The following is an 11,509-nucleotide window of genomic DNA, read 5'->3' as shown; positions in this document are numbered from 1 at the left end:
AGAGACGGCGGGCCAAAGATGGAATCAGTGTCGTCAGCACTCCTACGCTGCCCTTAACATTTTTGCCTTTTTAACATAATCTTAATTTTGTTTACCTCCCCCAGATTGTCTTTCAGGAGAGGCTGACCCCCTCCTCACACCTAGGATATGAATCTCAATTGGCCTGAGCCTATTATGGATGCCTCACAACCCTTGTTGGTGATAGGCATAGACAGTTGAAGTAATTTTAATTACGATGGAGAGGAAAGCTGCTGAGGGCCAAGGCTTTTCTTAGTCTTAAAAATGGGCAGAATACAAGGGGGTTCCCTTTATCTGCTTGTGGATATCATCTGTAATCTGAAACTAAGTCATTTTAGGACCATGGGGGAAGCCAAATTGGAAGACAGGCCAACAAATCTAAAAATGGCAGAGCAGAAAGATGGAAAGGACCTGCGTTCTTTACAATATTATCAAGCCATATTTGACATATTTGGTTAGTTAATAACCAACCCTAGGGATGACCTTATCTCCACACATGTAGCTATGTGTGATAATAAAAAGGCTTAATATGATTTCTCTGATATGAGGAATTTGAGAGGCAGGGCAGGGACTTATGGGGGGAAGGGAGGGGAAAATGAAATAAGATGGGACTGGGGAGGGAGACAAACCATTAGAGACTCTTAAAATCAGGAAACAAACAAATGGAGGGCTGCCCTGGGGTATGGGGGGTGGGAGGGATAGGGTGGCTGGGGGAATGGACATTGGGGAGGGTGTGTGCTATGGTGAGTGTTGGGAATTGTGCAAGACTGATGACCCAAAGATCTGTACCCCTGAAACAAATAATATATGTTAACTTAAATTTTTTTAAAAAACCAGCAGGGTTCTAATAAAATGATTCTGTTCTGTGGCTAAATAAATATAAAAAGGCTTAAATATGGATATTTAGTAAGGTTTTCTATTACTGCAATTGAAAGCATTCCTTCTTTCAACAGTTCCACTCCTAAGTAGTAAGCTTCTCTATATAAGAAGTTGAAGTAAACTGGATGCAAGGATAACTGTCTAAATTTCCTTCTATGTTTAAGCTGTTCTTCCTATTAAAAGCTGGAGTCTATTTCCCCTTTCCATGAGTCCTGTCCTTCCGCGAATAGAATACAGCAGAATTAATATAATGCCAATTCCAAACCTAGGCCTTAAGAGAACTAGCCTGTTCTCTTTCTCCTTCACTCTATTAGAACCCCTGCACCCTATAAGAAAACTTCGGCTAGCCTCCTGAATGATGAAGAAACTACATGGAGAGAAGCTTTACAGAGGAGAATCAAGTAACCCTAGCCAATAGGCAACACCAAGACCACAGCAATGTGAGTGAAGCATTCTTGGACCTTCTAGTCCCAGTTAAGCCATGCTAGTTTACACCTCAGAGAGCAGGAGCCAGGCATCCCTGGCTGAATTCCTGACCACAGAATTGGGAACAATAAAACACCTGCTGCTCGATTTATGCAGCCACAGATAACTGAAACACACAGTAATATTATTCGTTCTCTTGATCTGTAAAATTACCATAGCTGGTTCACAATGATTAAGATTAAAGCACTCTGAAAGCTAATTATTTTTTTTCCAAATATGTGTCTTAATAGCCTTAGCTTACAAAAGATAATGTTTCCAGGTATACACACCACCTTGTACCAACATTTTAAACAAAATTAAAGGGAAGTATTTGTAATAAGTGAGTTGATAACCTTGCAAGTAAAAAAAAAAAAAAAACCTATGGCAAATATAAAAGGAAAATAGTACCACCTCAATTTAAAAAATGGGAAAAGCCATTTCCTTAAAAAATCATAAATGGTGCAAAAACATGAAAGAAAATACCTTAATCTCAAGGTCTCTGATCTAAATGAAATGCAAGTTAAAACAACATGAAACATCATTTTCACTTACTAAATGAAATCACTAAGTCTTAATGACAACTAGGTTCCAGTGAAAAATGGGAATACTCCTCGTTAGAGTTGCAGCCTGGGACACCAAAGTGTCCTTGAGCTGCGGGGCCTTCGACGGGCCTTGACTTTGGGCAGTGTCTACGGCTGGACAGCGGGCATAACAGAGCTACGCACAGAGCTCTCGTAAGGCTGAAACGGTATGCACACGAAAGGGCAAACGGAGCGGCTGTCATTTTTTGTTCAGCCTGTTCACGCGTTTACTTTTGCCGGAGGTGATGGAAACGCACGAGAGTTACAGGCAAATCTTAATACTTTTCTGGAAACTGCAGATGAGACGATAGGGTGTGGTGCACGGGAGGTGGGTGGCGGTGGAGGTCTGGGTAGCAGGCTGCCGAGGCGGGAAGCAGCGCCCTCCGGGATGCAGCGACCTCTCCCAAGGACGCCGCCCTTCCCAGCTCTCCCTCGCTTGGGCCTCTGTGCTCCTTGGGGCGGGGCGCCGGAGACGGAAGGCGGTGGGAACGAAGGACCCGCGGCACCGATTGGCTGCTTAGGAGCACGGGGTGGGGCGCGCGGAGGCTCCGGAGGACGCGCGAGCGGAAGGCCGCGGTAGCGCACTTCCGGTCTTTGTGGCTCGCCGCTCCGAGTCGGCGGCTTGCTTTCTGGCGGCTGCTGGGCTTCGCGGTGAGGGACGCGGGCCCCGAGCGGAGGGAGGGCGGGGAGGGCGCGTGGCCCGGACGGTGGGCGCCAGGCGAAGGGGCCTTGCTCCCCGGGTCGCGCGGCCCCTTGTCGGGGCGGTGTTTCCGAGCGTCCTGGGAGCCCGCGGAGGCCAGCTCAAGCCCTTGCTTTCCAGGGGAAAGGGCAGTTACTCCAACCCCCCGTGACTTCGCAAATGCTGTCTTTTAGCCTGGATGTGAAAATAGGCTGTTGCCTAGCCTAACTGTTCTAATCTCTAAAGTTAACTGTAGTGTTAGGGTCAGATGGTATTGATCTGCCCCGCAGTTTCAAGGGCATACCCTCCGGTCGATACTCACCCATCCTCGAATCAGGTCTGTGTGAGCTATATCACAAAATTGAATATGTAATTATTTGTTGCCATATTTCACTCTAAAAAATGTTTATTCCTCTATATGCTAAGCTTGAGAACGGAGATTGACTTTTTTGCTGCTTTTGTGTCTTTACGATAACGGACGTGTTTTTGAGCACACAGTAAGCGTTTAACAAACACTTGGTTAATTCCTCTGTAGATCCGTTTACTCAAAAGCAAAGACCTTTGTATTCTTTTGCCTGGCTCACGACAGAGCCCATGGTTAGTGCCTCAGCGTTTGTTGAAGAAATGCATTGAAAACTAAATTTGATCAAATGGCAATTGAAAGTTTTTCTTTAAATCAACTCATATTTATATAAAGTTTTAAAAATGTTGTTACTCCTACAAATGGAAGTCAACATTATTTGCCATAGATAGAAGGTAACTAAAAATAAATTTTTACTATTTTTTTTTAAGATTTTATTTATTTATTTGGCAGAGAGCACAAGCAGAGGGAGAGGGAGAAGCAGGCTCTCTGCTGAGCAGGGAGCCCAGTTCTGGGCTTGATCCCAGGACCCTGAGATCATGACCTGAGCCAAAAGCAGAGGCTTAACCCACTGAGCCACCCAGGCACCCCTAAAAATAAATATTTGAAAGCATTATTAAATCCTAACTAGATATTGTTACCCTTAGAAGTCTGAGACTTATACTCTATTAAAAAGGGAGTTCTACAAATTAAGACAGATTTTTCTCCTTGATAACCATCAGGATTGAAGGAATTGAAAAGGAGATTTTGCGTTATGTGATTCATGGTAATACTGCATTCTTTTGCTTCTAAAATAATTTCTTCTATTATTAGTGGTAAAAATTCTAAATGGATGATAAATGGGCGAGTGATCTTTAGTTTGTCACTTGATTATTTTATAGTATCAAACTTCTTCCCCCTCAATACATTACTGGGATGACTGACCTTTATTATAAGTTCTTACAAGATTCTCACTGCTATAAGTTAACAGTGGTTTTATATCTTTCAGGAACAAAGAGATTACTCAAACTGAAATACCGTACCCAATTGTAGTGAGCTTTTTGCTCCACTGTTTAGGCCAGAATGGCTGTGGAATCCAGAAGAGTTTCAACCTTGGTACCTCAGAGTCCTCAGGATCAAGAACTAATACTAGTGAAAGTAGAAGAAAGCCTTTCCTGGGGTCCGAAATGTAAGCAGGGTGGGAGCACCAGATCCTGCCAAGAATTGTTCCGCCAACAATTCAGAAAGTTTTGCTACCAGGAGACACCTGGACCCCGGGAAGCTCTGGGCCGACTCCAGGAGCTTTGCTATCAGTGGCTCATGCCAGAGTTGCACACCAAGGAGCAGATCCTGGAGCTGCTGGTGCTGGAGCAGTTTCTGAGCATCCTGCCTGAGGAGCTGCAGATCTGGGTTCAGCAACATAGTCCAAAAAGCGGCGAGGAAGCTGTGACCCTGTTGGAGGATTTGGAGAGGGAATTTGATGATGCAGGGCAGCAGCAGGTGGGAACAGAGAGATGTGATATGTTGGGGGAAGAGAAATGTACAGACTAGAGCATGTGGCATCCTCACAGCAGTGGAAGGGAAAGTTGTCTCCACCGAACCATACCCTGCAGTGACTACTGTGGTTATATCTATCTCTGTCCTTAAATAGTTCTTTTTCCCTATCACTCATCCCTGGAGTTGTCTTTGTTGCCCTCTTCGAGATTTTTACTAAGCATTTTCCTTAGGGAGTTTCTCAGAAAGCTAACCACTTTTCCTGATTTCAGGGACCAGCAGTGCCATGGAAGGACTTGACAGGTCTTGGAACATCCCAGGAGTTAACAAACATCCAACTCCAGCCTTTAAAGACCCAGCTGAAACCCTGGGAACCTTGCCTTTCCCCCAGAAGTGGTAAGAAAGTAGAAACTCAGCTGGGAACCGCTATCAGGCCTCTGGTTTTGAGGGTACAGAATTAATTGCATTTTACAAAGATGCCGCATGTGAGCATCTCACCTGTCTTACTCTAGACCAGATGTACCCTCTTCAGCAACCCTCATGAAGGAAGTCAGCCCTTCCTATTTCAGTTTCCCTGTCATTTCTTAACTTATTCCTTGATTATATAACTTAATAGGGTGCTAACATATGTCTGGTACTGTGGGAGGCACTGGGTCTCTGTCTTCAAGACCTTGCATCTAGATGGGGTGGTGGACAAGCAAAAAGGCAATGGCAATATAGTATAATAAATTACAGAATAAAAGTAGGCCATAGGTACTATGGGGGCACATATGAACACACCTAACCCAACCTTAGAGGTTCAAGGAGTATGTTTTGGAGGAGGAAACACCTAAACTAAGATTTGAACTATGACTGAGGAGAAAGCCAGGTAAATAAGCAGGAGGAAGTGTCCCATCCTAAAGGAAAAAACTTTTTTCTACTCAAAGCACTTCTCACACTGGATATGTGGGGTTTTCCCCTCATCTTAAGCAATTCTAAGTCTGAGCCTAATTACCTAGAATTAATGCAGACCCCACAGGTTAGGGTTTTGGTCCCACAAGACTGCTTCCCTCCCCATCTCCCACTTCAGATGCCAATCGCATGTCATGAATCCCCAGCTCACCCACACTTCTGATTGGGCTGCAAATTTGACATTCCATGACCACCTCTCCAGGTTTCATAATTTGCTATAATAGCTCACAGAACTCAAAGAAACACCTTGCTTACTCTTACCAGTTTATAAAGGATGCAAGTGTACAGCCAGATGGAGAGGTACACAGAGCAATACCCAGCTTCCTTCTGTCCCTGTGGAGTTAGAAATTCACCACTGTTGTGGCTCTTGGATGCATCCACCATCCTGGAAGCTCTCTAAGCCCTTTTGTTTAAGGTTTTTTTTTTACAAGTTTCATTACATAAACATGGTTGATTAAATCATTGGCCATTGATGGTTAAGCCTCCAGTCCCTTTCCGTGGAGGTCTAAAGGTGGGGCAGAAAGTTCAACTTCTAATCGCATAGTTCGTTCCTTTGGCAGCCAGCCCCCAGCCTTCCCGAGTTACCTCATAAGCATAAACTGAGGTACTGGTTGATAGGGGCTTATTATGAATAACAAAAGATAGGCCTTTCACCTCTACCACTTAGGAGACTGCAAGGGCTTTTAAAAGCTCTGTGCCAGGAACTGAGGATGCAGACCAAATCCATATTTCCTGTATTACAGTATCACACAAGCAAGGCCACAAAGTCCTAAAGGTGAGAGAATATAACCCATTCTGGGAACCGCAGGTAATTCAGTTTAACCCGAATAGAGAATTCATAGGGGAGAGATGGCGAAACACAACCAGAGAGGAAAATGAGACCCAGGTTGTGAAAACTTGGAGATCATCCTAATTAGTTTGGATAGGACAGTGGAGCACAGTTGAAAGGTTTTGGACAAGAGAGTAGTTGATTGGACTTGTGTTTTAGAACTTAGCTGCAGAGTGGAGGATGGATTTGAGGAAGGCAAGAGTAGAGTCCTGTTAAGAGACTGTTGTATCTAAATGGCCCCAGTGAATAAGTCAAGATGTATTCTGGTGAGAAGGAAGATCAAAGTTGCCTCCTGTTCACCAGCATTTCAAATTGCATTGCAGTAGCTGGTCAGGATTACAAGTGGAGAATGTAGGAAAGGAGTTGGGGATGATACCCAGGTATTAGTCTTGAAAAACTTGGTTAATGATGGTGCTGTTGTGTAAATGGAAGTGGAAAACAAGGGGAAAAAAATATATGACGTGTTTTGTCTGGGCCATTTTACTGCTTGTGGAGTATTCACAAGTAATATCCCAATTAGCATTGGAGATGAAAGTCTAGAGCTTAATAGAATAGAACTGGGGATCTGGGGAGACGTTAGCTTATCACATAAGTAGTGACTGTAACCTGGGTGGTAGAGAGTGTGAAGATTGAGGATACAAGAGAGCCCAGAACAGAATCTGAAGGACCTTGTGTTTGAGTGAGAGGCCTTGAATCTAAGAAGGAACAGCCCCAGAATTCAGGCTAATATAGCTGGAAGAGAAATGTCTCTAGAAGGAAGGTGTGGTCCTCGGTGTCCATGCTACAGAGAAGCTAACTAAGATCCAGAAAGTATTTATTGGATTAAGCAGTTATGAAGTTGGTGACCTTGATGAGAGTAGCGTGGCAGGGAGGGCGTATCCAGGGAGGACAGAAACCAGATTGCAGAACAGAGAGGAGTACAGATAACTCTTTTCAAAAAGCTTTACTCTGAGGGAAAGTGAGGCTGCAGGAAGTAGATGTGTAGGCAAGGAGCTTGATTGGAAACACGAGAAATTTGGGCTTATTTAAATGCTAATGAACAGGAATCAGCAGAGAAAAAGGGTGAAAATAATAGGAATAGTAGCTAATTGATCAAGTGAAGTTTCAGAGGGAGCAGGAAAGATTAAACTTCAAACTGTAGGTGTAGGCCTTCATACTAGAAAGGAGGAGGGACCAGTATGGGCAGTTAAAGAAAGATGGGTGTGGACCTCGACCTCTTGTGGGTAGAAGCCTCTGTTTTCTCTCATGTGAAAAGTGGGTACTGAGAGTGACTAGAGAAATAAAACAGTCTGTTTTTGCTGTTATCATTTCAGATCGTGAGAACCACGAATCAGTGACCAAGAAGGACATTTCAGGAGAAAAATCACAAGGACGTCCCCAGGAGCCTTCATCTGGAGGAGTTAGTGAACATGACAGCAATTTAGAGTGGCAACAAGAAAGTCCTACAGGGGAGAAATTAAGAAGATTCCCTACCCAAGGGGGCAGTTTTAGTCAAGTAATCTTCACACACAAATCTCTAGGAAAGAGAGACCATCCTGAGCCTCAAAGCAGCTTGATTCTAAGTACAAACTCTATAACTTACCAGAAAGTTCCTACAGAAGAGAGACCTTATAGATGTGATGTATGTGGGCACAGCTTCAAACAGCATTCCTCTCTAACACAACATCAGAGAATCCATACTGGAGAAAAGCCTTATAAGTGTAACCAGTGTGGGAAGGCTTTTAGTCTGAGGTCATACCTTATCATTCATCAGAGAATTCACAGTGGTGAGAAAGCATATGAATGTAGTGAATGTGGGAAAGCCTTCAATCAGAGCTCAGCCCTCATTAGACATCGCAAAATTCATACTGGGGAGAAAGCTTGTAAATGTAACGAATGTGGCAAAGCATTCAGTCAAAGTTCCTATCTCATTATACATCAAAGAATTCACACTGGCGAGAAACCCTATGAGTGTAATGAGTGTGGGAAAACCTTTAGCCAAAGCTCAAAGCTTATTAGACACCAGCGAATTCATACGGGAGAGAGACCTTATGAATGTAATGAATGTGGAAAAGCTTTCAGGCAGAGTTCAGAGCTGATAACCCATCAGAGAATACATAGTGGAGAGAAACCTTATGAATGTAATGAGTGTGGAAAAGCTTTCAGTCTGAGCTCAAACCTCATCAGACATCAGAGAATTCATAGCGGAGAGGAACCCTATCAGTGTAATGAATGTGGCAAAACCTTCAAAAGGAGCTCCGCCCTTGTTCAGCATCAGAGAATCCATTCTGGGGATGAAGCTTACATATGTAACGAATGTGGGAAGGCTTTCAGGCACAGATCAGTCCTCCTGCGCCATCAGAGGGTGCACACTGTCAAGTAACTTGGCAGTACAATGAATGTTGTAAATATTTTGGTCAGATTTTTATCTTTGTTAGTTGAAAGGGTTTACTTTTTGGAACAAGACTCCAGGCTGGTAAACTCCCAGGTCTGGAGTCATTCCGACTTAACTGAGCAGCACTTCCCGATGCTACTGCAAATTGTTCCTTGAAAGCTTTTCCTAGGACTAATTAGAGCAGCAGATGGAAGAATCACTGCTTCCAGCTTTCCTCTTACCATTAGGAATACTCAGGAAATAAGAAAAATGGGAATATAACATTGAAACCTCATTTTCCATGAGAATGTCATGAAGAGGGTACAGCAACCCGGGCTGTCAACCACATCTGATTGTCCACATGCCAGATTTGGGATATGGTGTGGACAGTATGAGGGACATTTTGTCTCAGGAATACAGAATTTTACTGGCCAATTAAGAACAGTGACAGGGCAGCAAGAGAGATGGGGAAGCAGTTCATAGATGATGTGTTGAGCCCAGGGCAGTCCAGAAATGAGGTAGTGGAAAGAATACAAATTAATTTATCCAGCAGTTAACTTTTTGAAGGCCTGTGTTGTGCCAGGCACTAGGAATACAACAGGGAGTCAGACTGTCTCTGTGGTTGAACGGGCAAGGCAAACTGGCATCATGGCATGAGCAGGGCTCTGTGACATTGAGTACCTGAGCCAGCCTTGGATCAGGGAAAGTTTCTGAGAAAAACAAATTGAAGAATGTACAGGAGTTAGCCAGGGAAGTAGGCAGGCAGGCTAGGGAACAATATTCCCAGCAGAGGAAACAAAGGTCAGGAAGAATGGCACATCTGAGAAAAGGCCATTTTGTGTGGAGTGTTGCTGTTGAGTTCCTTTTGAAGTGGAGTCAGGTGTGTAAGAAACATGGATGTAGCAAAGTAGGAGCCAGCAGAGAAGCATCTGTTATTAGACAAAATCTCGAGTTCTTGGGGCACAGGGTAGAGTGGAGCTGTGTGGTCTGGTGTGAGCCAAGGGAAAGGTTAATAACTAGTTTCTTGCCTGTAGGCTCCACTAGACCTTGTGTGTGTTTGGGGAAGGCGGGGTGGTTTCAAAGAGCCCAGCCTAGCTTCAACGGTTAAGTACCTGTTAGAATTCTAAATCTTCTCTTTCCTGAACAGAAGAGCTCCTTTGGTTCTTGAGGCTATCAGAGCTGTTGTCCGCTTCCTGCTCACTCGAAGGCTCTGGGTCAGAAGCGGCTATGGCTACCACATCTGTTTCTGGGGCTGTACCCCCACAGTTCTGGTGCACTCCCTTGGGCTCAGGTACTAAACAATATTTGTCAGTCCCTGGGTCTGTGACTTAGCCTCCAGGCACCTCACATGTGTCCAGTTTTGCCTTATGTCATCATTTTGCAGTACTTCAGTCTTAAGAATTTTAAAGACAATGCTGAAGGGAAGGGGTAACAAAAAGTAAACAGTCCTGGTCCATCCAGAGACTACCATCTTCTGAGGGACCGAGCAGGAAAAGTATCCCTAGTCTGGTGCTTCTCAGTGCAATTGGAGAAGAGATATAGGTTAGTTAGCAACAGAAAAACCTATTATTAAAAAATACGCAACTGGTCAGAGTTCGAACACCTTGCCAAAAATAGAAATCTATGGGAATTTAGAATCCTGAGCTTAGCAAAAGAAGAGTTTTCGGGAGGATAAGTAAAGAATGCTCTTGTTGGAACATACATAGATAACAGATACTAACCAGTAAGAATGGCCAGTGGGCTAAATCCCCATGCTTCAAGAAAGAAGGTGAGAAAAGAAAGGGATAGGGTAACAAAGTAACATGGTAAGAGTTATTCATATTCAACTCTACCATTTCCTCTCCCAAGATAAAGATACAAACTGAAAAGGGTAGGACAATTGTTAAGTAGGAATTGATACAACACATATTACAAAAGGGAGAGATTCTTTACAGAGAGTTCTTAACCTACAAAGAAACATAACAGGTACTTTGCTGAGGGCTTTGTATATATTTGTTGTTTCTCTGACAGCACATATTTTGCAGATGAGAAAATGAAGGCTTAGAATCATGGCTTAGTCAATATACAGCTAAAAAATGGTGAGGTCAGACTTCGAACCCAGGCAAAAGGAAAACAAAACCCTTCTGTGGAGCCATCTCTATAGTATATCCTCATGAGGAAGTTCCAGTAGAAAGAGTGGTACTTCAGTAAGCAAATCACAAAAGAACAAGTGCCAGTGGGTGACAAGCGGGCAGTCTTGGTAGGATTAAAAACGTATATTAAAGCAAGAGTTGAGATGGCACTCTTTCCCCCCTCATAAAGATTCAGGGAAGTTGGGACTCCAGTGCTGCTGGTAAGCTGTGAATAGATAGGATCTCTGGCAATCAGTACCAGAAGCCTTAACCATTGCCTTTTGACTTTAAAATTCTACCTGGAAATGTATGCTTCAGAAAACATCATGAATGTATACAAACTCTTAAAAGCTGTTTAAAAAAAAAAAAGTGATGCTGATTGATGTCAAAAGAAATGACAGCATATCTTAAGTAAAAATAAAACATGTACAGTATGACTCCATGTAAAAATATATTTATGCATTAAAAATCCTGGAAATATGTAATCTCAGAGTGCTACACTGGCTATCTCTGGGTGATAGAATTATAGGTGATCAAATTTTTTCTTGTGATTTTCTGTCTTCCAAACTTGCCTACAATAAATCTAAACTTTGAGGAAAAAAAGGTTAAAAGGAATGAGTACCCAGGATAGTCAAGAAATACTAAGGAAAGCACATGCTTTCTGTAGCATCTCTGTCCCTGCCAAGTCCTAGGAGGTTGTCTAACTTAACTCTGACCCATGACTTTTTTTTTTTTAAGATTTTATTTATTTGACAGAGATCACAAGTAGGCAGAGAGAAAGGGGGAAGCAGACTCCCCATCGAGCAGAG

At 43.3% G+C, this 11,509-nt stretch overlaps 1 protein-coding gene across 1 annotated transcript; it reads left to right on the top strand.

Annotated features, from left to right (window-relative positions):
* Positions 1-2,524: 2,524 nt before the first annotated feature.
* ZNF397 (zinc finger protein 397) lies at positions 2,525-11,183 on the top strand. Its single transcript, XM_080821167.1, has 4 exons — positions 2,525-2,594; positions 3,972-4,462; positions 4,729-4,852; positions 7,550-11,183. Exons 2-4 carry the CDS (start codon positions 4,046-4,048, stop codon positions 8,596-8,598), a joined length of 1,590 nt encoding a protein of 529 aa, XP_080677293.1. The 5' UTR covers positions 2,525-2,594; positions 3,972-4,045; the 3' UTR covers positions 8,599-11,183.
* Positions 11,184-11,509: the final 326 nt, after the last annotated feature.

The sequence above is a fragment of the Martes martes genome (genome assembly GCF_963455335.1).
Source record: "Martes martes genome assembly, chromosome: 13".
NCBI classification, from domain to species: Eukaryota; Metazoa; Chordata; class Mammalia; order Carnivora; family Mustelidae; genus Martes; species Martes martes.
This window is presented reverse-complemented; position numbering and strand designations above follow the sequence as displayed.